The following is a 26,166-nucleotide window of genomic DNA, read 5'->3' on the forward strand; positions in this document are numbered from 1 at the left end:
AATATTCCTATATTGTCCCATATTTCCACCCTTTTCTTAACCTCCTGAGCGCCGCTGTCTACATACAAGGACATTATTGTAGTGAATTTCTCTGACACCATATGTCACAGTTCTGAATATCCTGCAAAGAGCACATTCAGGTCTTTTACATTCAGAGATACCATTTGTTTGGAGGTTTCACCAGGACAACAACTTCTCCTTGGTCTTTAAAAAGGACTGAATTATCAAATTTATCACTCTTATATGATAATATTTTGTAATTTAAATCTGACTAATTTGTTTCAGGAAAATGTTATGGGGTTTCTTATCAAAATGACTCTCTGTTACAAAACAGGGCATTGATTTCATACATGTCCTCTGTAGAGGACACCGGAACTTAAAGCATGTTTATCAGGCATTTTAAGAGACACAACAAGTAAATAGGGAAATAAATTAGATATCAATATTTCTATAAAATATTACATATTATTCTGAAAATGTTGCCAACTATTACTCCCATTATTTCAATTATACATTGCATTGAATGGGAAAACCCAAAGTAAAATGGTATATCAATTCATTCCGTTATATCTTTCATAGTTGAGATTCATCTTTAAACCAAGTTTGGTTTAAAAAAAAAAAAGAGTTTATTTTCAAACAACTTAGTCCTGGTGTCCACTTATGGACATAGCATAACATATGATTTAAAAAAAATCTATTTGTTTCTTATGCACTAATAAACAAGGCAATGACATGAAAAAATACTAATTTCAAAAAACTTCCACCTCCCCTGGGTCTTAGGAGGATTAAGTTAAAAAGAAGAACTTGAGCTTATGTTTATTTAAGATAATAACATGTGTGTGCTCCTGGACTTGGTTTTAGCTCAATGCTTCCAGCTAAAAGCAGCAATGCCAACACCATATAAGGCCACTTGACTCATACAGATGATGTCATCACCACAGCCCTGAGTGGAGAATCTCCTTTGCCCTGGCCTGCAGTGTGAGAGAAAGAAAGTGAGGGAGGTGTGGTGAAGAGGAAAGAGAAAGAAAAGAAGATACATTCGCAGGGAATGATATAAAGAAGTGAACTGAAGCTTGTTTGTAAGCTGTTTCAGGGTTAGAAAAACACGAGAGAAAGAGGCATAGAAAGAAACGGTTGGGGGAAAAGGGTGAAGTATTGTAACAGCTGGCAGGAATTGTGACAGTTGAGGGAACTTTACTCTACAAGCAGGAGCTTCGATTAGAGTAGTCTTCTTACCATGGGGAAGTCAGGTAAGTGTACAATTCACCTTTCAATCCATGTCTCGCTTTAGCATCTGTGATGTCGTCAAATACATATTTTCTTCAGTCTCTGTCACCGCCATCCTCTGCTATTCAATGTTTTGTCAGCACAGGTTGAGTATGCTTTACCAGTGTGTGTGTGTGGGTGCGCGCGCGCTGGGGATTGTTAGCTACTCAATCCTTGCTTTGTTTGAGCAATAGCATCATGCAGTTGGATTTATGCCTATGCAGTAGTGGCAAGCACAATTGTTTGGCTACATTTGCCCAGACCAAAAGTTGTTGCAAATAGAGAACAGATTTTGCCATAATTTCAATGCATTATCTGAATGTTCAGTCACTTTTTTTCAAAAGTATAATACATAAATTATTGTTAAAACAAACCAATTTATTTACAATAAATTGTAATGTTAATTAAAATGAGTCTATTAAAAATGTTTTTCTTTTAATACAACATTTTATTTTATTCTAATAGTGAAAGACACTTCTAGAACATTAAAATCATACAGACTTTATTTTTGCTACTCAGAACCAAAGATACAGTATATGGATATACAGTATATAACTTTTTACAACGAAGGACCAAAAATCAAACTTGGTAATGTTGATAAGTAAATAAGTAAATGTTAAGTAATGTTAAGTAAATGTTGGATTATATCCATCTATGTTATATTAAATATATATTTTAAAAAAATAACTTATATTCTCTTTATTTCAAGGCTAAAACAAATCAAAAATGTTCAAAGAAAAAAGATATTGCAATGCTTTATTTACCAGTCAAATTATTACTAGCCTTGAGTAATATATAATTTAGGATTTTAGGCTGTAAGGCAAGGCAAGGCAAGGCAAGGCAAGTTTATTTGTATAGCACATTTCATAAACAATGGCAATTCAAAGCGCTTTACATAAGAAATAAGAATATGTGTAAGAATTAAAAATAAAAACAAGGATAATTAAAACAGTTGTAAAGAGAAAATAAAATGGTGACAGATGCATAAGGAATATACATATACAGTTGTAAAGAGAACTAAAAAGAATAAAATGATGATATATAGATAAAACAACAATCAACAAAGGAAACTAAAGCAGTTATTAAAAGAATAAAAAGAGGATGCATAGATAAGATAAGGTGCAATCAGTCGGACGTACAGTGGCACAGTGCTCATTCAGCAAATGCACAGCTAAACAGATGTGTTTTGAGTCTGGATTTGAAAGTGGTTACTGTTGGAGCACATCTGATCTGTTCAGGAAGCTGGTTCCAGCTAATATATATATATATATATTATGCCAGCTGTATATCTGTTGAGATTAGCAAAGAAAAATTGCACTTTCTAATCTCTGGCTATTGATACTCTGTTGACTTTGCAGCCTCCAGGCTTTTTTGCGAGGAGGTGCTGAAGACTCATAATGAGTACAGGAGGAAACATCAAGCCCCACCTTTAAAACTCAGCAGTAAACTGAGCCGTGAAGCAGCAAGGTGAGGCCTTTTCTCCCATATGCTTGCTCTGCTCTTTGCTGTTCAAATCTTGTAAAACCACAGTTTCTTTTCTTTGACATTACTTTCCTCTTCACTACAGTTTAATGCCCTTCAATTCAGCTGAATGCATGTGTCTTGCAGATATGCCGAGAGCCTTGCTAGCACCAGGATTCTGAAGCACAGTGCTGAGTCTAGTAGAGGAAACTGTGGAGAAAATTTAGCATGGGCGTCTTATGATCAAACAGGTACAAATCCTCTTCTTCTGTCTCAAAAGTGTCCAGATACTTGCATAGATATAATAGCAGACAGATTTTCTCAACAGCTGGGACTCATTATGAATTGACTAGCTCCATGTTCAGTCTAAAGTTGATTACTAAGTGGAATGGAATGTCTGGCCAGTCTGGGGTGATTTGTAAAGTGTCACTAAATGTATAGTGGGTCATATGAAGTTTAGCTTCAAGTTGTTCTTTGGAATCATCGGTTTAATATTATAATTCATCAACCACATTGCAAAAATGTTCAAAAACACATTCTATAGAATAATGCAATTTGGATTGCTGAATTTTTATGGCCTGCCTGTTTCACATGATAATCTATGTGTATGTTTGTGTGCATGTGCTGACAGGTAAAGATGTGTCTGATCGCTGGTATAATGAAGTGAACCAGTACAACTTCAACCAGCCAGGATTCTCCTCTGGAACTGGTAAGATTATTTACATCTGCTCCTGGAGATCAAGCTACCTGCAAAGCTTAGTTCAGACTCTTATCCAACACACACAAACCAGCAACTGAAGGTCTTTCTGGGCAGTTATGCAACTTTACACTTCATTCACTTCCATTTCATTCACCCTGACCAGCTGAAAACTGCCCAAAACCTCTCTAAAATGACCAGAAACCAAAACAACTAAGACAAGAAAACCAGCTTTGGTTGGTTTAAGATGTTCTTTTTAGTAGGGAAAGAATGTAAATAAATGTAATTTATTGATCTCTTGGCTCAGTACACAAAACTACACGATATGACTTTAATGGTTTGCAGTCAGAGGTGGACAAAGTACACAACTCCATTACAGTATTAGTATTTGTACTTAAGTACTTAAGTATCAAAAGTAAATTTCCTTTTTTATGTCAATTAATTATTTTATTATTGTTGTATAAATGCACTCTATGCCATCATTGTGGTTTAAGCCAGTCAGCGATGCTCCATCCAACATGCTAGCATACGACTACCTTGAACTAATTTAAATACTTGTATGAAAGTTACAAAGCTCTTTACAAAGCTGCTGTCACTTTAAGGCAGAATGCACAAATCCTATACACTGATACACATCCGATATTCCCCCAACTGTTTACGTTCACTTAAGACATAATCAACTTTGTTTACGTGAATACTTTCGAGGAACTGTCTTCTTCCATTTTGCTATAAACTGATCAGTGTTCAAAAAATGTTGGGAAACTTCACATGAGCCTATACAAGAGTGATTACTGATAGCCTGTCTGCAAAAACAACAACAAAAAATACCTTTTAAAGAAGAAACAAATCATCCACTGATTTTCAAAGCTGCTACAGAAACGACTTTTGACTTTGAGGACCTTGATAGAAATGTAGTAGAGTAAAAAGTATGATATTTGTCTTTCAAATGTAGTGAAGTTAAAGTAAAAGTATCCCTAAAAAATAAAACTTCAGTAAAATACAGATACTCAAAAAGAGTACTTAAGTACAGTACTCAAGTAAATGTACTTAGTTACTGTCCACCTCTGTTTCCAGTGTTGCAGGAGAGTGGAGTGGATGACATATTTTGAAGTCGGCATGAAATCACTGTGTTTTTTGTGAAATTACTAGTCTTGTGGTGAACAATAAATTGACAGCAGGGCCGTACGCAGGGTTTTCTAAATACAGAGGTCCCAAAATGTAGCTTGCTAGAGGGCTTGGGTGGCAGTAAAAAAAAGTAAACATAGGGTGAACTGATATGTTTTATGAATTGAAGTGAATTTACTGAAGGCTACCAAGCTCACAAATATTTTTTTTGATAATATTTTCAATTCAAAATAGTGGTCATTTAACAGTTTTATCATAAAACAGCTAAATGTTTAGTTAAGCTATTTACATCTTACCTCGCACTTTATTACCGTTAACTGGAATTCAAGCTCACTGCTCAGCAGCTTCTGTGAACATAAAGCCCGCCTACTTTGATTTGATTGGTCATCTCAAACATTTTGACATTTATGAGCACTATTGACCACTGAGGCTGCTCAGACGAGAAGGTTAGTTATATTGGTGTTGTGCAATATCCTTGCAGCACCAAAGTAGAGTCAAATTAGGCAATCATTATTTCACAACCTTTGCTGTATACTCCTTGGAAAAAGGTTCGGACCTCAATGGTGGGTACGGCCCTAATTGACAGTTCGCTTTTCTTCATAATCTTTATTTAAAATCAGAAAATGTGCTTCCCTTCTGGAATGGTATTCCTTGTCTGATGATGTCAGTTCGACAGCTTGGGCAGAGCATCCTTAAAAAGGTGGTGAGGAGGTACACTAAAATCAAGCCCTGCCCTCTATCAGTATTACATTTCACTTGAAAATAGGTCACAATCATGGGCGTCGGAACCATTGCATGCACTTTTTACGACCAATGATATCGACAACTTCTCAAGTTGAGCACACGAGTGTGTGTGTTTATTTTTTCCAAATAACAGAAAACACTTCCTCCAGAGGTTGTTAAAGGGTTAGTTCACCCAAAAATGAAAAATCTGTCATTAATTACTTACCCTCATGTCGTTCGACACCCGTAAGACCTCCGTTCATCTTCGGAACACAAATGAAGATATTTTAGTTGAAATCCGATGGCTCAGAAAGGCCTCCTTTGGCACAATGCACTTTACACTCTCAAGACCCATAAGGTACTAAAGACGTCACAAAGTCCATCTCACTACAGTTGTTCTACAATAACGTTATAAAGCGAAGAGAATAGTTTTTGTGCGGTAAAAAAAAAACGACTTATATAGTGATGACCGATTTCAAAACACAGCATCATGAAGCTTGGAAGCGTTATGAATCAGTGAGTCGAATTATGATTCGGATCGCGTGTCAAACCGCCAAACTGCTGAAATCACGTGACTTTGGCGATCCAAACCGCTGAATCGACTCACTGATTCATAACGCTTCGAAGCTTCATTATGCATTGTTTTGAAATAGGTCATCACTATATAAGTCGTTATTTAGGTTTTTTTTGCGCACAAAAACTATTCTCGTCGCTTCATAAAGTTATTGTAGAACCACTGTAGTGAGATGGACTTTGTAACAACGTCTTTAGTACCTTTTATGGGTCTTGAGAGAGTAAAGTACATTGTGCCAATGGAGGCCTTTCTGAGCCATCGGATTTCAACTAAAATATCTTCATTTGTGTTCCAAAGATGAACGGAGGTCTTACGGGTGTCGAACGACATGAGGGTAAGATATTAATGACAGAATTTTCTTTTTTGGGTGAACTAACCCTTTAACCTACGTGATGTGTCAACACGCATTAGAACATCTTAAAGGGACCGCGATCCCTGAACAGTTATGAAGAATAAAGTGCTGCGTTAATACTCAGCAGTGTATAGAACCATATTTAACAACAAGGGTGAATTATGTATGTCACATTGACTACAGCATGTCTGTTAACCTACTCCTAACTGACAAACATTTATTGTTAAACACGTTAGACGCTTTATTTCCACTTTTCTAATATTTTCTGAATTTTTATTGAAAATAAATGCTTTTCCGATCTGATATGTGATGGCAAAAGGGAGTAGAGGTAGAGCGAGTTCGGCAAAAGGCAGATTCGAACCTCAGGTTGATTTGTGTCAAAACTTTCTGCCATGTGCTTTACCGTAATTTAGTTTTGAGTTTTCCGTAAAACTAGTTTTCCGTAATTTTGACTGGCCCAACCAGAAGTTAAGTAAACAAGGGGGTATATTTGTACTTAATGTAAATGGCATCTACTCCACTAAAAATTTTCTGGGAGAGGACCCATCCACATTTGACTCTCAGATGGTCACAATACTGAAGTTGGGTCACAACTTCCGGCTCAGAAAGACTTCAAATGTATTATTTATTTACTCAAACAGAAGCACTAAGGCATGACATCATATCCTGCTGCCCATATTTGTTGTAGTGTCCAAATTAGTTCTGCATTAAACTAAACTTTGCGGGAATGTTGATTTGAATTGAACAGGATTGAGCACCCTTTGTTTAAACTTTAGAGCAACCAAATACAATACAAACACAGATAGTAGATAAGTTTGGCCCAGTCAGTGTAATACTATATTCTGGAATATTTTCTTTTAATTTACGTTGTTCTCAGATGTGACTCATCCTACTGGAATGAAGCTTTCCAAAGCCCTACCAGGCACAGGAAATTCCCCATAAAATTCCGTTATGAAAAGTCTCTTATAGTATGATGTCTCACTTGCTGCTGTTAACTCACCCCCTCAGCTTTTATTCACCTCAACTGTCATCAGCTTCAGCCTGCAGGATATGAGTAATACCACTCACCACCTCAAGAGGGCAGAACATATTTGAAGGATTCCCAATTTTACAGCAGCTGATGCAAAACCCTCAGACTATATAGACTCTGCTAACTGTGAATCTGTAAATATGTGGTTGGGAATCTAGGAACGGGTGTTCCTGTAGCTCAGTTGGTCAAGTATGGTGCTGTCAACACTGTGGGTTTGATTCTCAGGGGGAGAAAAAGTGATGAAATCACCAGTAATTGGCTTCAGATAAGCATCTGCCATGTGAATAAAATGGACTAGAGTCCCTCTTAGACTCAAATGTTTCCACTCTGTCTCTCAGCGTATAAATATTTAACTGAACACTAACAACCAACACATGGTTTATGTGAGTCAAACATGCATAAACACTTTGTGACAAGACATCCAGATCCTTGCTTCAATGCACACCAATTAATGTAAGAACCATCTTTTTGTTCTAGGTCATTTCACTGCAGTGGTGTGGAAAAGCTCGAAGAAACTCGGTGTGGGTAAAGCTGTGGCCTCGGATGGATCTACCTTCGTAGTGGCACGTTATTTCCCTGCCGGCAACATTACAAATCAGGGCCACTTCCAGGCCAATGTCCTGCCCCCTAAAAGCTGATCCAAATGTAGCTGGACACAATGAGAACAAAGGTAGGGAGGGAAACAGAAAGAGGTCGGGGAACAGCTGAAATTGGAGAGACTCTGACTTGGAGGACCGAACAGCGAATGCACAGCGCAGACTTTGGTTGCCTTAGATACACAGGTCTTACTTGAATAAAGAGCTTAACTTTTACATTTCAGACACATTTTCATTTTATTAACTTGAATACAAAGAGGCTTATGTTAAACCTAAAATGTTATAGCTAATGCTAGTTATACAGTTAACGCATAAAACTATACTTTCATAGTGGTTAGGTCATTGTGGGCCTGTGTGTGCCACATACTCCGGTATGTAGATGTCAGCATAACAGTATTATTTTTATGAATGAAGTCTTAACACAGATCTAATCAGCTTTGGTAACATTCATCCCTTGGTGATTCTTCAGTATTTGTTTGATCATTCTTCTGTCTTTGTATATTGATGTGAATTAAAATCGAAAGTGTTCAAATAGTCTATCACATGTCATTGAGCATAGTCGCACAATCTTTACAATTTTCTCAAAGAATTACAACTTTGGGAAGTTAAAAACACTTCTATAATCAATTTCAGTGCCATGTGCACAATTTCTGCTTGCAAGATATAAGAAAAATGCATATAACCCAGGGGAAAATTTCACAAAGAAAATATTCAGGTCAGATTCAAACCATCAGTTTTGAGGACATAAGCTTTTATTTCTACAATCCTTTGATCTAACATCTGAGCCATTAAGGCAATATTAAAAGATTGTATGTTCAAAATGTATGACTATACATTTTTGTCTGTAAGGTGCATTTATGTGATTTGTAGATAATGTTTGGAAACGAACAGCTCTGGTTGTAACAGATTTATTTCAGCAGGAGGGTGCAGTATAGCAGCATTACTTGGGAAAGAAAACACGCAAGGGGCGGGGAAGATGTATTTTCCCTTCTTACATGGTCAGCTCCTAAGAACAGACACAAAAGGTGAAATATTAATAGCAGTCAAAGGGTTTGTTTGTGAACTTTCGCTGCATTTGCAGGGTAAACGTGTAAACGGTAATCAATGGTTTGATAAAAGCTTAATAAAGGGACTAAATTATGTCTTCACAGTTAAAAATGCCAAAGTTAGGGTTCAGGTTAGTTTGTTTGCTCAATTTAAGAACAATGCCAGTTTATGGGAGGTCCAAAAGAAGCAAAATACACATAAGAGGGACTCTCTTTATGGGATTTTGAATTGGAGGAAATCTAGTGTAAAAGTAAGTATTACACTAGGGCCTGGCTTCACAGACAGGGCTTAGATTAAGCCAGGATTAGGCCTTAGTTAAATTAGGACATTTAAGTAGCTTTTTCAAACGTGCCTTAGAAAAAAACATTACTGGTGTGCATCTTGAGACAAAACAATTGCACATATGCATTTAGTCTGGGACTAGCCTTAATTCTTGTCTGTGAAACCGGCCATAGATGTACAAATGCTGAATGTTTAATACAAAAGCAATCTCTCACCATAATGGCATTGACAATGTCATTCTTGTTGTGGCGCAGTGCACGGACGGCTTTAGCTCGAGACACATTAGCCTGGGCCATCACCAGCTCGATATCTCTTTGCTCCAGCCCACCTTCATCCAGCTTGCAAACAGAGAAAGAGAATGTTGTTCACCTTAATTCATTCAAGCACACGAGTTTACCCAAAAATGCAAATTCTGTCATTATTTACTTCTGGTATTATTTAATCCTTAGAAGAAAGAAGCTCATAAAGGTTTGGAATTAATGAAGGTAAGTAAATAATGACAAAATGTTAATTTTTGGCTGATATTTTCCTTTCAAGTAGGAAATGGCGGATTTGTACCTCCTCTTCTTCCTCGCTCTCTTCTTTTATGGTCAGGCTTGGTGTGATGTCTGATGGCATAGGTGAGGGGTCAAGAGGAACCTTAAATTTCTCTGCCGCTGCCTTGTGTACCTGCTGTGAGAGGTCCTCGATCTTACAAAGAGAAGAAGAGAGAGACCGAAAGCCCAGATGAATGAACACAGGTCAAGATATAAATATTAGGAATATAAGGAAATCTGTGCCACTCTAGCCAGCTTTTGGAAGATATCTTTTTCTTATTGAATATAGGAAAAGACCAACCTTGGCCTCTCCAAAGACTATGTAAATATCTGAGGCAGGGCTTTTGAACACATCTGGACGTGTAATAACAAAGAGAATGTTCTTGGACTTCCGAATGGTGATGCGTGTCACTCCATGGATCTGTTTCAGCCCGAGCTTTGACATCGCCTTGTTATGATAACGACCACATGGAGGAAAAGATAGTATGTCAGAGATTTTGTGCACAATACAGCGAGTCTTAAAGTTGAATGAAATGTGCTTGAGGATGTGCAGTCTCACCTTTCGTGCTTTTTTCTCACTTCGACTTTGCTTAGCTCTGCTCACAGACTCATCAGCAGGAGAGTGAGATAACTATGAGAAAAAAGATGAAAATATGAAGTATAAAGAGAGTATGGTAGGACCTATCATTGTTCTTACTGTACACTCAACTAGATAAAAACACTGCATAAAATACTGCATGGTTGTACTTGTTTACAGTGAGTATGTTTACATGGACAACAATACTCCGATATTAACCTGATTAAAACAATACTCTGATTAAGAAACTACCATGTACATGAACAGCGATTTCTAATTACCTTAATCCGGCTAAAGTCATACTCGAAGTAAACACAAATCGCATTAAGACATGTGGAGTATTCCTATTTTAGTCACATTATCAGAGTGCATTACAGACATGTACACACCTTAATCTAACTGTGTGTTACAGGACACATATGCACACGCAGTGGTCAACCATTTGATGGAAAATAAGAGGACATGGCTTGGCTTTAAGAAACTCTTTCCCACCAATCCTTACTTTGTACTGTCCAGTACCTCAGAGTTTGTCGTGGCGGCAGAGGAGGCCTGTTGCCGGAGAAATTGTATCCACCGTTGTCTATTTGCATGTGTAGCATGACAAATAATTAACTGCACTTGAAGCTTTCGTGAAAAATTTGAAAAAGAAACACCCAAAACTGTTTATGGTACCATAACGAAGACGAACTGTATGTTGATACGTGAAATTCTGGAGGGAACGTCGGACTGCGTGACATGGAGACGTAATGACGTGTGTCATTAATCGATCTATATTCTATAACATGTAAAACGGGAACCTGAACGGAATATTCTAAAAGCAACTCATTTAAACACCTTAATCAGAATATTGTCCTATTCAGAATAATGTCAATAATTCGATTACTGCGGTCCAAGTAAATGTAGTCAGTGATGCATGCAAGTACATCTTGCCGGCTTATGCTCTGTTGTGCACTCAGAAGTGATCTTTGCTGCTTGTTCAATTTAATTAATTAAAATGAGCTAGTGGCTAGTGAGTATAAATGCTGAAATTAAGGCCTGGTTTCACAGGCATGTCCTAGACTAAGCCAGGATTAGGCCTTAGTTAAATTTAGGGATGCACCGAATCCAGATTTTTGGGGTTCAAATACCGAATCCCATTGCCATCCTCAGTCCATTATCACAGTAAACACATTAATGAAGTAAACAACGTCCACAGCAGTGTAAGGATGCTATTGACCATTTAACCGTTAACCGAAAGTAAGAACTTTCAATTAAATCGGTAAAAAAAACGATTAATACAATCAGTTAAACGGTTTAAATGTTTTTAACGTTTTTTTGATGTATGGTTAAGAAATATGCTGTATAGCATTATTTGTTCACTCACGGAGCGCGTCGACATGTGCAACCACAAACCTGATATATATCTCGCAATATGAAGCAATGGAAAAGCTTACTGTGTGGGACCATTTCGACAGAAAAATACAGCAGTACAAGCTCCTGACTGGTGGAAAGCAAAAGGCGCTTCCCGAGGCTGGCCACTCTAGCGAGGCGTTATCTCTGTATTCCCGGGACATCAGTGCCATCTGAAGCCTTGTTTATGGCTTTTAATAGTGTGGTTTTGGTCAAGTTTACTTAAGTAAACATTGTCGCGTATGTTCTTTTCACCGCTGTTTCCTGATTGTTTGTAGAAAAATTACCCCAAGTCGTCCTCTGTCGCTTCAAAGAACAGCACAACGGAGAGCACAGGAGGCGCACGCGGAGACAGAAGGATTGAGAGGTTGTTTTCTGCCGCGGGTTTAACTGTCAACAGGCTGTGCTCCAGACTAACCCACATCACTTAACGTTAGACATGTTACTTAAAATAAAAAAAAAATTACAAGGTGTGGATTGAGGTAGCCTAGGCCTGCTATTTTTATTTGACCAAAAAAAAAAACGATTCCGATTCTTCAAAGCTTCAAACGGATTCAGTGTATTTTCGTTTTGTCATCTTAATTTGGTAATTATTTAAGTGAAAAATATTTAGTGTAGGCCTATTTATTTTTTTTTTTTTATTTATATTTTATCTGATCTGTATGCGGCTGTTTGCACAGTAAAATAAAATACATTTTGGCTGCTGTCTGTAGATTCCTTAATGCACAACTTGTATTCTTTCGGATGTTTCATACGCAAATGTTTTAACAGCGGCTGTTGTTTAGGGTCCTTGCCACCACGAGACAAATCGGCATTGCAAATTGAACATGTAGCTCGACTTGAATCGCCTTTTTTTGACTTAAAGTACTGCCACGTTTTCTGTTCATGAGTTTCATTTTCACTTTCAACGGCGGCATCATTACGTTCGACCAGCGCAGTGCAAGCCTAGGGTTCGGTTCGGTGGAAAAAAATTCTGAGGTTCGGCAGGAACCCCGTCAAAAAGCCCAATATTCGGCCGAATCCGAACCCGAATCCTGGATTCGGTGCATCCGTAGTTAAATTAGGACATTTAAGTAGCTTTTATAAACAGGCCTTAGAAAAAAACATTATTGTTGTACATCTTGAGACAAAACAATGGCACTGACATATTTTAAGATATGTCAGTGCAATTTACTTTCAGTTAAAACAGCTTAAACATGCATTTTATACTGGAACTAGCTTAAGCCTTGTCTGTGAAACCGGGGGTAAGTGTTATTTTAAGCGAGTTTTGAAATCAAGATAAGAAAAGGCATTTTGTTAATTTATATTGGGATTTAGAAAGTTTTTAGGGAGTTTTGTTTGGAGTTATTTCATTGAAGTGAAGAGTGGAGCTACTGCTTTGGTTGAGAACCAATAGATAAAGTATGCAATACATGTTGCGTTACTCAAAAAGCTGTTATTGTACAAATGCCAGTACTTTTCGTAACATTATATGTTAGAACAAAGTAACATTTAGTATGCTAACATGTGATACTCCTATTTTTGGTGTGTGGTTACATCTGTACAGCAGTTTATGAAGATGGCTCATTAATCTACAGCTCACCTGTGGATTTGAGGGTCTCGGCAATGTCCCACTGGGTTCCTCAAGCTCAGGCACTGAACCATCACTGTCTGTTTCATTACCTGAACCTACTAAAAGACATAAAAAATTAAACACTAAAACGGCTTTGCTTTACTAGAAGCCATAAAGCATACTTAAGAAAGATGCTAATTCCTTATGGCTAAAACAGATGATGCACATACTGTTGTTTTTGAAGGGGATATTCACATCCACTGGGCCTTTTGATCTGTAGATATTTGGGCATATATCTTGCTCTATACTCTGTCGCTCTGCTTGGTTTTGCTGAGTTTTTACCAAGGAGTCTGGTCTTGGACTGATGCAGGGTAGGGTCTCTCTTTCATCTGACCGATTCAGTGTTCTTTGGGCACGGGTACTGTCTGTTTGTCCAATGGATGTTGTAGGCTGGGACTGTTCTGTTCGGTGTCCCATACATACTACTCAAGAAAAACACATAACAGGTATATAGTTAAATACCAGTAATTCCTAGGATGAAAAAACAAAACAACTAAAGAAACAAGAAAAAGTTTACCTGGAGGGTTCTCATGTCTGCATGGTTTTGCTGTCATGACTGTTCTCTGACTTTCATGATGGCACGTGTCTTGAATAAGAAGCAAAGTCTGTGTCTGTTCCTCAGATTCCCATGCTGCTAATTCCATACTGCATATTCCAGTGGTTTGAAGAGGACTTTCAGAGTCAGGCTGGCTGGGTTTGTTGTCTGGAGCTGGTTGAATATGTGACAAGACAGCAGATGTTTGGGAAATGTCATGGGCAGGCTGTGACTCCTGAATGGGGGTAGAGAGATCCTCCTCCTGGACGGCTGTGGATGAACATGTGGGAGAGACCCTGTCTTGTTCTGAGCTGTCCACCCTGAGGGATAAACTGCCCCCTACGTGATTGTCATTGATGTCTCTTGTGCTTTCTGTCAAACTTACTCTGCTCAAAGAACTGTCTGAAAGTTCTTTCTGCCCATATGGCATTGTGAGGTCTGTTGTCTGAGTTGCAATCATTGGCTCTGTATGAACAGACTCATTTGGATCAATACAGCTAGGGTCAGGAGATTGAAAAATCGATTGTTCTGGTGTTTGAACAGGTTTAGTGTTCTCTGATATAGAGACATCCTCTTTATGCTGAGTTACACCAAGTTCCTCTCTCATTGAATATATATCAAAGCTTGCTGCTTGATTACCTGTAGCCTCTATTTCCTTCCCTTGGCACTGGATCTTTTGATTATCCATTGAGGCTAAAACTGCAATACTGGATTTAAGGGGATCAATTACCTTTGGTTTTGTGGCATGATTTGAATTAGCATTCGGTGCTGTTTTTGGTGTAACCTCATCACTCTTAGCTTGAGAAAGACCTGATTTATGTGAATCGCCATCAAGCTTTTTGTTCTGCTCCAGATATGAAACCGTCTCTGTAAAATCTTGTGCCTCTCTCTTTTGACATGATTTTGTTTCCTTCTTTCCCCTCTCATGTGAGTCAAACTGATCTCTCTTCTGATCCTGAGGGCTAGTTGTATTTTCATGTTCAAGAAGTTGACTGTCAGTGCTTTTAGGTTCCTCATTTACGGTTTCATTTGTGTTTTCTTTTAATTGAATTACTTTCTCCCCTATAACCTCATTTGAAGCCTCATCATTGGAATTTGATGTCTCTTTTTGTGAGACAGAGCTCTGTTGGAGAACTATTGCTTCTGAGGAGTCTACAGTCTTTATATCAGTTGATTTCTTTCTGAATGTGAAGCAGCCAAATGATCCCCCTTGCAAGTTGAATGCAAGCTTGTTTTGCGAGACAGAATCTGTATTTGTTTGGGTAATTTGTTGAGAATTTGAATGACCCTGGTTTGAAACTGGACAAAGATTATCTGATTGGTTAGAAATGAGTGTTTTTGAAGAAGATCCACAGAGATCAATGTGTTCTGGGGAAATGATTGATGTTAATGTGACATTATCAGATTCTTGACAAGATTCCAGAACTTGAGGCTGTTCAGAAGTTATTTCAGCACTTTCCTTCCTGTCTGAAGATAAATCCTCTGGAATGTTGAAGTCTGTATTTGGAGTTTGATCTTTCACATCTTTCCCATCATCTGAAAGCATATTCAATGCCAGTTCTGATGGACCACTATGAATTAGGGGTGTGCAAAGTGTTTCTGGATCATTCCACGATGACACCAGACTCTTATCAGAACTGCAATGTATGAGCGGATTGCTCTCTGGATTTTGAAGGTTATTTGCATCATCCTCACCCCCTCCTGCCTCTGAAAGATCTTGGATCGAGCTCCAGCTGCCAATGTTTGACTCAACCACACCAACATCAATGTCTGCCATCTTCTCTTGGAGGTCACAATATCGGTTGTTGTCCTCATCGTCACCTATAATGTCTTCTCCAGTGCCAATGTTATGAGCGACAGACAAACCCTTGCTGTGCACTGATCTAGCTATCTCGCACATGAGCAGATTTTCAGCCTCAAAGTCACAGCATTCACCTAAAGACAAGGGATCCCTTGGTGTCCAACTCTCAGAGTAAAGTTCCCTTTCTGTAATGCTGCTCTCAGAGTTCTCTTTCTTTGGTGAAATGACAAGTCTACTGTATGTGGAGCAGGACATGTTTTGAGAGCTATGGTTTACATCATCATTTCTAGGTTGATTCTCTGTCAGATTATCTTGATTCATGGAACGTTCAAAGGGTAAAACATCAGCTGAAGTTAAGTTATCTGGCACATCACACAGCTCAGGATAGGCACAAACTGGAATGTTTGTGGGGCTGCAGTCATCCAGGTATGTTAGTTGGGGGACTCCCTTATTTAGGTCATTGGTTTCAGTTTCAGCTAGCTGCAATGATGTGTTAATCAACTCCATGCTATTTCCATTTTTATGATCCAGTTCCTGGCTAATTCCTACGTTAGTCTCATAGCACATTTCAGCAGCTGTAGCACCTGCAACACAGGAGTCATCTGTACTATAATTTTGTTTTACTTTGTCTTGATCAACAGAAGATGTTGGATTTTCTGTGGGGATCTGCAGTCCTTTCTCTGATGTTACCATGAATGTTGAGGGATCTGTACTCTGTTTGCCTTGCTCATCCATTGTTTTGGTCTGTACAGTCAATCCTTTTGAAATCTCACCCTTCAGCATCTTTGTATCTGACATTTGTTGTGCAATTACACTTTCATCAGTAATATTGCATTCTGTCAGATTCTCTTGCAATTCTACATGTAGAAGCTCAGATGATTCTGAGGATATCTCCATTTCGCTCTCACTGCCAGAGGATTCCGGTTTTGCATGGCTTATGGGCTGCACAGGTTCATCTGGACCAGGAAACTGTTGGGAGAGTTCAGCATGCTTCTCTGTGCAGTACAGGTGGTCATCTTCCTCCCCGTTATAAGACGTGGAATCAATTGACTCCTCAGTGTCATCTGGATAAGCAAAGGACTCATCTACACCATCATTTATTGAGTTCTCTGAAAGGGAATTTAGAAAAGATGCAGAGGTGTCGTCTTCAATTGGGTCTTCCACTCCTCTTTCACCCCTCAAAGCTGGCTCTTTCTGCTCAGCAGCGTCATTATTCACATCTTCATTGTCACACTCCTCTTCGTCATCCTCATCATCATACTCATCTACATCAGCTTCCTCCTCTCCAGCAGCATATGCATCCACATCATTCCCCTGTTCATCATCTGTGGGGAACAGGGTTATATCCATGGAATCTGCCTGGAATATCAGGCTTCCATGGAAAGGCAACATAGAAGCAGGAATCATTGCATCACTCTCGGGCCCATCCTCCCTAGAGTAGCTATGGAACAGGGGAGCAGAGGATCCTATCTCAAGATATACGCTATTACTGTCTATGTCTACAGTCTCTGGAAAGTGAGTGACAGGGGTTTTGTTCTCTCCATCAAGTGCAGAAGTTGCATTATCCTCCGGTGTTAGAGGGGGATCCAGGCTCATGGATGGCTCTGAGAAACAGGCATTGAAATTCATTTCAAGACTGTGATGTGGATCATTAAAGCCTTGAGTTGCATCATGGGCTCTCTGGAAATCTCTAGGCCTCACAGAGCCCTCAGGCATCCCTGTGTCCTGTTGGTAGTCTGTGTTTCTCTTGCTGCTGCTCTCTTGTATAGAAACATGTTCTGTCGCCCAATGAGGCCTACATGTGTCTCTTGTTAGTATATCCACCTCACAGGCCACGTCTTCCAGCAACTCATGTTGCATATCAGGTTTACCCAGGCAAGCATCTCTCTCATTACCAGTTCGCTCATCTCCAAGCTCATCGCCTATCTCTGAGAGGGACCCCACGTAGCAAGCAGGAGCTTCTTGCAACTCGGTCTCAGCTGTTAAGTTTGGGGAGCAGGAGTGGGAGGTGCTGGAGGTGTACGAGGTCCAGCTGCCTCCCTCAGCAGTCATGTAGGAGCCAGAGGGAGAGGTAGGAGGGGAGCACAGATCAGACTCATCAGTTGGAGAACCCGGACTTTGGCTCGGGCTCCCTGGGCGCCATTGTTGCTTGAGATGTGAGCAGTAAGCCATCTTAATGGGGGTGGAAGGGGCTGTATAGTAGCGATCAGGATCCAATCCTGGAAGGACACCAATGCGTTGTGGGTCAACAACATAGGAAGGCTCGGAAAATGACAAGGAAGGCACTTCACCCTGAGATAAAGACAGTGGCTCTCCCTCATTGTCTGGAAATAGAGTACTGCTGTCTGTCAATTCGGCATCTCTCACTCTGGACTCTAGGACTTGACATTCAAATGTCTGACCCATGGTTTTCTCCTGTTCTGGGACTGAAGTCAAACTCTTACCCTGATCTACAATAGAACTCACCTGACCAGTGTCTAGTTTTGCTTTTTCATCCAGCCCGATATGACCTTTCTTGGAGGGTTCTGAGGGCAGATGTCCTGAACTAGACATTTCTTGACCTATCTGTTTTCCTAGCAGCATTCCACTCTGTGTCTCCATGTTTTTCAGCAAAGCTTCTTGCCCCATTACAACCCTTAAGTCCATGGTCTCTGGCTCTTGAAAGTCACTTTCTATTTCTGATCCAGTTAGGACTTTGATTCGTTCCATTTTCATAGGACCTCGTCGGCAGCCTCCTCTACCAAACCGCCCCATTGGTCGGCCGATAGTTCCAGAATGCCCTTCTAATTCAAAACTTGCACCCTCAGGCTGTGGGCGAGGAGAAGTGGTTGGTTTGGCCATTATCAGACGGGGTCCAAAAGGAGTACTTAGTGGGGAGAGTTTTGGAGGGCTGCTAGGAGAAGGACTGGAGGCACTGTCTGTTGGAGTTGAGGCTGAAGAGCTGGATGTTTGACCAGAGAGATCTAAAAGATTGGATGAAAAATAATTATTACATTTAGTTGCATATATGAAAATATGCATACATTTAATATTGAGTTTAACACATTCTTGCATGAATATTTTTTGGCAAAGAAAAACTTTACACTGTGTGTTTACAGCAAACAAAACATTTTTGATAATAATATTATAAAATATTTCTTTGAAAATCCCTAATAAAATCACTTCAAACTGTAGAGCCATCTGATTTTTTTTTATCCATCTATGTTGCCCCAATCATGAATCTTCTCTTAGTAGTGTCACTGAAATGTCACTTTATGAAATATTCAATACAGTATTGCAAAAGGTCATCTGAACTGCAGTTACTATGGCCTGGTTTCACAGACAGGGCTTAGATTAAGCCAGGATTAGGTCTTAGTTCAATAGGACATTTAAGTAGCTTTCAGCTTTTAGAAAAAAACATCACTGGTGTACATCTTGAGACAAAACAATGGCACTGACATATTTTAAGATGTGCCAGTGCAAGTTGCGTTCAGTTAAAACAACCTAAACATGCATTGTGGTCTAGGACTAGGCTTAAGGGAAAGTATTCTAAAGTGAACTGAATGAAATAAATCTAGAAAAACAAATTCATTTATAAGGTTAACAACTTGCATCTCTATCCAAGAGTAGTGTAATGTAGGGTGGGATAACAGTACAGGCCAAACAAAATACTTAAATTGTGATGGATAGCCATTTGGTATCAGTGTTTCTACATAAGCTTGTCCACTAAAGATTGATCAAACTTAAAGATATCAAGACTAAAGTATTTTAATTGTATTCAGGACAGTGAGGGTTTTTTGGTGGGGGTGTGATGAGGCCTGAATTGTCAGCCCCGTGGGGAGCATTTTAATGTCCGTGGAGTAATTGGTCTTTGGGAACCAAGGCTCTTTTTTGCCTGCATGGCCAACTCAGAGTGACAGCAGGGATTTCAAAAAGAGCAAAATGAGCAGCAGTGTCAGCAGAAATCTCTTTTTCCTCTCTAGATTTCTAACACCACTGCATGCACTGCTATTTACATGAAATGGATGGACAATAATAATAAAAAAGATAATATGAAACCCTGCTGAAAAATCCAGCATAAACTAGCATGAATTCCATTTTGGCTCCAGTTCCAGTCCAGGCTGGTTTATGCTGCTTAGAGCTGATATAGTAATGGTCTAGCTAGTGGACCAGCATAATCATGCTGTTCTCAGTAAGTCCACCAACACTTCCCATGATGGGGACCAGCAACCAGCATCCCATATAGTCCCTCCATGCAAAACATACCTTATGCTGGTGACCATCAATGCTGTATTTTTCAGCAAGGAAGTGTAAGTGTGAGTACATGTACTCAGATAACTGAATGAGGAATTTTAAAAAAAAATATCTTAACACTTTTTTGAAGAGCATGGGAATGTCAGCTGTCATAGCTGTAACAGGCACAGGCAGTGATAGTCATGTAGCTCATTACACTCAACCAATGCATGACATTCAGTGCATTGTATTTGTGTGTGTTGAATTTTTCTAACATGATCAGCACAGAGTAGTTTCTGTCCGCTCTACACCCACTGCACTTATTATCTGGTTTGTCTGTGGCAAAATGGAACCTTTATTAGCTACATTATTATTTCCTCCTTCTCGATTCAATCTACTAAATTCTCCCAGCATTACAATAAATGTACAATAGACTAAATGTAGATTATCACCACAACCTCCTTTTGTTGACTGTTTCTAGTGTTGGGAGTAACGCCATTACTAAAGTAACGCCATTACTGTAATATATTACTTTTTGATGTAACGCCGTAATAAAACACATACTAATACAATTTTGGTAATATTATACCTGTGGGTAAAATTGTATGTCTATTTCCTGTTGCTGGAATTTGATGGTTGAGATGACTGCAGAGAAGGATTCTACATTTGTGAGATGGACATACTCCCATTATTGTCAGTTCGTCAGAGAAAAGGTCAAGTACGTAATAGTCAAGTGCAATCACAGAGGGAACTCTCTACATTGAGAAATAGCACAAGTAATTTGAAGAAACACCTGGAGCGGTGGCACGCTATTACGCTAACATTAAGCTAACCGAGAGAGCTGCAGGGTCAGAGAAGAGACAGAATGCGGCGGACGAGAGGGCTGGCAAGACAAAGCAACAGAAATTAAGTTTCTCTCGGTCTGCCATACAGTTTGAACCCCGAGAAGTCAAGAGACTCGTGTCCACCCAATGCATGTCAGGTTTGTGCAGTAAACTTGAATAAAATAAAAAAAAAGAATAGAAACGAAAAGAAAAGAAAGAGGTTGTCCGTCTTGCCATGTCATTAGGCTATAGGCTGTATTATAGTGGGCTCTAACTCTATTGTGTTAGTTATCATTACAATAATATAACAGACTTTTGTGATTCTGACAGTGATTGTTACTTATTGTATTGCACCATGAGCCTTCACTGTGCCTATTGCATTATTGCCCTGTTCCCAAATGGCACCCTAAACACTCGCGGTCTTCCTATGAGTCCACACAGGAAGAAGTTAGTCTCGCTTAGCCAGACCTTCAGACTGACGGCAGAAGGTCTGGACTCTTTCGCAGCTTTCATTGGTCAAGGACCGCCCAAGAGGACGCTTGACTGACATGTAACACAACCAATCACAGTTTGTTTTGTTCCGCATCATGTTTATAGGGACATGAAAATGTAAAGTCAATGTCCCTGCAAAAACAGACCGGCGTGTATCTATAAATTATTCATTCAAGAACATTGTGCAAGTTTACTGCAACAATGGAGCCGCGAACTTCACATACTTTTGAAAATTCAGCGTTTAGTTGATCCTGGTAAGCGCTCATTGTCACAGTTGTAAACACGACGGCGTTCTTCTTCAACGAGGGGGTTTGGAGTCGCGGCATTTGTTTCCAGGAGGACCGTTAAAGAATGCAACACATGACTCATGGACATCATGTAGAATTCAACCAATCAGATGACGACTTTGAAACTCATGTATTTCCAGATAAGTGTGCCATATGCATTAGACGTTCAGCCAATGGTCCGTGGGCGTGACGTCTGAGGCTGAGACAAGGAAGAAGTCTGCTCCGGAGCTCGCATTAGTGCGGGCTCTGCTAAAGTGTGCATCGAAGGCGCATATCGACCACAAATGGGGCACTCGCAAACACCCTTCTGAAACCTAAAATGACAAAAGGGACACCCTATGGTCTAATGGACTTAACAGACTTGCGCACGCGACAGCCATTGTAAGTCCACAAGACCAGAAGTGCATATGAAGTGTGCAATTTGGGACAGGGCCTATGTTGTTAGTAGGCTTGAGGGCCTACACAATCATTATGCAATACCACATCGCCCTCCACTTGATGTATAATGAGCAGCAGTAAACTACAGTTTAACATTTTAGAATGCCTAGTCATAGGCTACTTCTGTGGTCATTTTGGTGAAAGTAGCTGAAAAGTAAAGCAAAAGTTGTGTAACGCATTACAATTCAGAGACAGTAATATTGTAATGTAACTAATTACTTTCAAATGACAGTAAATAGTCATATATAATGTATAACATTTTGGAAGTAACTTGTCCAACTCTGACTATTTTGCATTGATACACTGTCATTAATATGTGTAACGGACTGCTCTGAGACTCAAAGGTTGAGGATCCAAACGCAGCTTTATTAAAGGGTAATCCACACTCGTAGTCAACAAACAGGCAAGAGGTCATAACAGGTAATCAGTCCAAACAGGCGAACAAGGCAGGAGAGACAGGCAAACGGGTAATCCACGGAACAGGCAAGAAATCCAAAACCAGAGGCATGAAACCAGGGAGAATGCTCAGAAATGCAGTATAGACAAACAAACAAGACTTCGCAATGAATGACTGAGATAACCAGGTTTATATAGGGTGAGGTAAACCGGGTAATGAGACACAGGTGCATGTAATCAGGAATGATGAGGTGCAGTGAGTTATGGGAAATGTAGTTTGTGATGGAGTGACAGTCCGGGGTGGAGTGCCCTCTGGTGGTAATGACGGGCACTTACACTGGTGAATTGTGACAATAGGTCATCTTCTCAGTTTCTTTGCTTAGCAATGTGTTCATATTGTATGTAAAAATATACACAATGATTTTGATACCACTGATTTTCTAAGTTTGTCTTTGCAACATCAAAGATTTAGCATACATGCAAGTTAACCTGAGCACTCAAACATCAACAACACACAAAGGCATATTTGCAGACCTAAATGACCTGAATATTGTAATATATGTCTGCTGTTATAAACAAACACTTCCTGTGTGATAACTGTCCCGTGTTGATTGCCTCTGTGTTTTTTTCTCCTTTCTCATTTGTCCATTGTCTTCTATGACCTTCTCATCATGTGTATCACTCTCTTCGATTCTCTCTCTCTCTCTCTCTCTCTCTCTCTCTCTCTCTCTCTCTCTCTCTCTCTCTCTCTCTCTCTCTCTCTCTCTCTCTGATTTCACTCTCTGTATCACCATCTTATCCCCTCCCACTTGTCTCCTTCTGTGTCCTAAAAACATAACCACAGGCCAGATCCATCTTATTGGGCCATAATAATGTATATCATTGTGTCTACACAACACCTAAACCATTTGAGCTAAATTGTGCATTTGTGTGCATACTTGACAGTATGCTTGTGTGAGACTATAGACTAATTGTTCTGCTTAGTCACGATTCAAAAAGATAACGTCACGCCTTCTGTTTTCTGCACAAGGCAGCACTGTTTTGGAGCTGTATGCAAAGCAGTCGTTGTGTGTGTGAGCGTGTTCACAAGTGAGAGGGGCTTTTGTTGGGGGAAAGACAGAACTGCGCTTTTTTATTTTTTATTTTTTTATGTATGTTTTCAGAGCAAGTTTTGTTATTATAAAGTCAGAATTACGTATTATAAAGTCAGATTTGCATGAATTTAAGTCAGAATTGTGAGATATAAAGTCAGAATTGAGATATAAACTCGCAATTGTGAATTATAAAGTCCAATTCTGAGGGTCCAAAAAAACTTTTATACTAAAGTCAGAATTGTGTGATATAAACTCACAATTGCGACTTTATATCTTGCAATTCTGACTTTATAACTCCCAATTCAGACAAACAGACATTCTGTTTCCAGAGCAAGTTTTGCACACTTTGTCCTACTTCAAGTTACACCTGCTTCGAGGCCCTCCTCAAATAAAACAACAGATGGAGTTATGTTTTTGTATGTGTGTGTGTGCCCTCTTTCTTGGGGGCCCTTCACTCTCAGATCCCTGCTGTATGCCAGTTAGGATGAGTAGGTGGTGCTAAAGTTCACCATTTTGGATCCAAATTCTAAAATCTGTGATTTTACTGGTATACATAAACTGGAACAATGGAAGTGAGTAGAAATCATCAACATTCCGAATACGGTTTCAAATCTTACATAATACTGCAAGTATTGTGAGGAATAGCTGATGCAAGAGGGGCATTCTACAAAATATTTCCTTTTCCATTGCTATTCAACAGACGTCAAACATGAAATTCTATTCACTGACGTAACACTTATTATGCTGAAGAATGAGATACATAGTTTAGATTTAAAACATAAATGGTAATGAGGCTTTATGAAGCAGTGGCTGAATGAACAATGCTTCGTCCTTAGAGACAAGTGAATCTAAATGATGAAACATCCCTGTTATCTTAACAATAGATCCCCAATGGTGGGTCTCTTGTGTCAGCTGCAGTATGCTACTTGTCAACAAATAAGGCTTTGAAAATATTTTCAAAGCTAAAAACTTTGACGTTTCAAAGTGGGTTATATGTATGGCGCTGGCCTTGTTAACACACATTAACTCCAATTGTCTGATCATTTAATGTCTGACCTATCTGATTCCTTGGTATGTGCTTGTGATGTAATTGAGAGGGACTGAATAGAAGCAGGCCAAGCAAACCCGATCAACATCCACTCAGCTTATCAAGCTCTTACACTGTGCCAACACATTATTCAATTAAAGAACATCTCTGGTACTTTCACAGTGCCTTTAAAATATTCAGTAGCAGCTCAATAACAATGAAATGTGAATAAAGAGATCAGAAATGGAAAGCACTTTCTTAAAGTGTGCATGTATTATAGCTGATGCACTGATTCTTTTCTGAGCTTAAAAAATAAACAATATTAAGTGAATTTGAAGGCTGACAATATAAATTATACACATCGGGTAGGCCTTAAAATGCTGTCATATTCAACACTGCTATTGAATACCACACCCTTATCACCACTAAACACAACCATTATTGTCCCATCGTGCCTCATACTGTTTTGTGATGCCCAGTTCAACACATATCTGATTTAGAGACAGAGTCGACTGAGACAACTACAGATTTTACAAACCCGCTGTCCCAGGTCTCCTTCTTTTTAGTTCAGTCATCTAAAGATAGTGCCGACAAACTGTCACACATGAGGGTTCTCTTTTTTAGGGCAATCTTTCCACTCATTCAAACACACGCATACACACGCCCGTCTTTATGCTTACTGGAAAATTCCATGTCTTTTTACAGATTGTACATTCTTTGCTAATGAATCCGTGTTGAAGGTGATATGCATTTGTTTAAGCACACTAACTTTGGTGCATTCACTGCACCAAGACAATTTACTGATTGGTGACAAATCAAGGACCGTGTGTCCAAAATGTAACCACGTACCATTATCACAAAATGGAATGACAAATACTGTTTACGTAAAAGCTCGTAAAATATTATGAATATACACATATATTCAGGAAAGTCAACTGTCTTCTGTGACAATGTTATTATTTTTCGTACTTAACATATGGCTTTGATTCCCTCGACAAATAGGCAAACAAACAAATAGCATCAGTATCTTATCTCAAAGTAACACGTCACATCAGATCAGTGTTTCATGCAGGCATGTTATGGGCACCTATGCACTTGTCCTAAACAGCTTTGATTCCAACTGATGTTGGGGTCCTGAGAGTGATGCTGTGTCATGCTCTTGTAATTGCAGGCAGGAAGGAGGAGTGTGTGTGTGTGTGTGTGTGTGTGTGTGTGTGTGTGTGTACTACAACCACTTAACACACACAATTCTCTTTTCGGACAATGCTGGATGATGTTTCTGGGTGCGGCTGATTTCTGGCTCACTATCCTCCTAGCAGATAATTATATTAGACACATGCTTTCAGCTGAGCATCCTTTGTGTACTCCTACTCATTCCACTTATGTCCTTCCCTGTCCCCCATGTAGCATGCAGTGAAGTGTACATTTGCTTACCTGGTCCTGGCAGCTCTAATTGTGGGTCTCCAGAGTCCAGAGGGCCCTGCGAGGGGCCGCTCCGATGTGCAGTCTCACCGGGCATATCCGTAGGGCACAGCCTCTGACGCACTGCCTAAAAAACAGGAGCCAGCAAACTGAGGGCTGAGAAAACGAGTATAGGATGTTGCCTCCGCAGTGCAAAGATACAGATCCGTGTTTTCTGCGTGTGCATTTATGTCAGTGTGCATGTGAGAAAGAGAGAGAGAGAAAGGGGCTGCAGAGACACGCCGGTAACAGCATGGGAAATCTGAGCGTGAGCTGCAGTATTCTCTCTGAGCGCCCGCCCCATTCGGACTCTCTGTCGCTCTCATTACCCC

At 39.5% G+C, this 26,166-nt stretch overlaps 2 protein-coding genes across 2 annotated transcripts; one reads left to right on the plus strand and one right to left on the minus strand.

The window, feature by feature from the left end:
- The first annotated feature begins 973 nt into the window (after positions 1-973).
- glipr2l (GLI pathogenesis-related 2, like) lies at positions 974-8,641 on the plus strand. The gene is made up of 5 exons (XM_079837198.1): positions 974-1,250; positions 2,625-2,733; positions 2,875-2,978; positions 3,359-3,436; positions 7,706-8,641. Exons 1-5 carry the CDS (start codon positions 1,238-1,240, stop codon positions 7,864-7,866), a joined length of 465 nt encoding a protein of 154 aa, XP_079693324.1. The 5' UTR covers positions 974-1,237; the 3' UTR covers positions 7,867-8,641.
- nacad (NAC alpha domain containing) lies at positions 8,039-26,166 on the minus strand. Its single transcript, XM_079837195.1, has 9 exons — positions 25,808-26,166; positions 13,785-18,566; positions 13,438-13,689; positions 13,238-13,326; positions 10,249-10,320; positions 9,991-10,137; positions 9,712-9,843; positions 9,369-9,491; positions 8,039-8,830 (listed from the first exon to the last, which is right to left on the minus strand). Exons 1-9 carry the CDS (start codon positions 25,890-25,892, stop codon positions 8,816-8,818), a joined length of 5,697 nt encoding a protein of 1,898 aa, XP_079693321.1. The 5' UTR covers positions 25,893-26,166; the 3' UTR covers positions 8,039-8,815.

This window comes from Gobio gobio (assembly GCF_949357685.1).
Source record: "Gobio gobio genome assembly, chromosome: 15".
Taxonomy (NCBI): Eukaryota; Metazoa; Chordata; class Actinopteri; order Cypriniformes; family Gobionidae; genus Gobio; species Gobio gobio.

Coding starts and splice junctions, on each gene's coding strand:
- glipr2l (XM_079837198.1), top strand. Junction 2,734..2,874: donor CTGAGCCGTGAAGCAGCAAG/GTGAGGCCTTTT, acceptor TGTGTCTTGCAG/ATATGCCGAGAGCCTTGCTA. Junction 3,437..7,705: donor AGGATTCTCCTCTGGAACTG/GTAAGATTATTT, acceptor TTTTTGTTCTAG/GTCATTTCACTGCAGTGGTG.
- nacad (XM_079837195.1), bottom strand. CDS start 25,892: ATGCCCGGTGAGACTGCACATCGGAGCGGCCCCTCGCAGGGCCCTCTG. Junction 10,138..10,248: donor GTGAGAAAAAAGCACGAAAG/GTGAGACTGCAC, acceptor TATCATAACAAG/GCGATGTCAAAGCTCGGGCT. Junction 9,492..9,711: donor AGAGCGAGGAAGAAGAGGAG/GTACAAATCCGC, acceptor TCTGTTTGCAAG/CTGGATGAAGGTGGGCTGGA.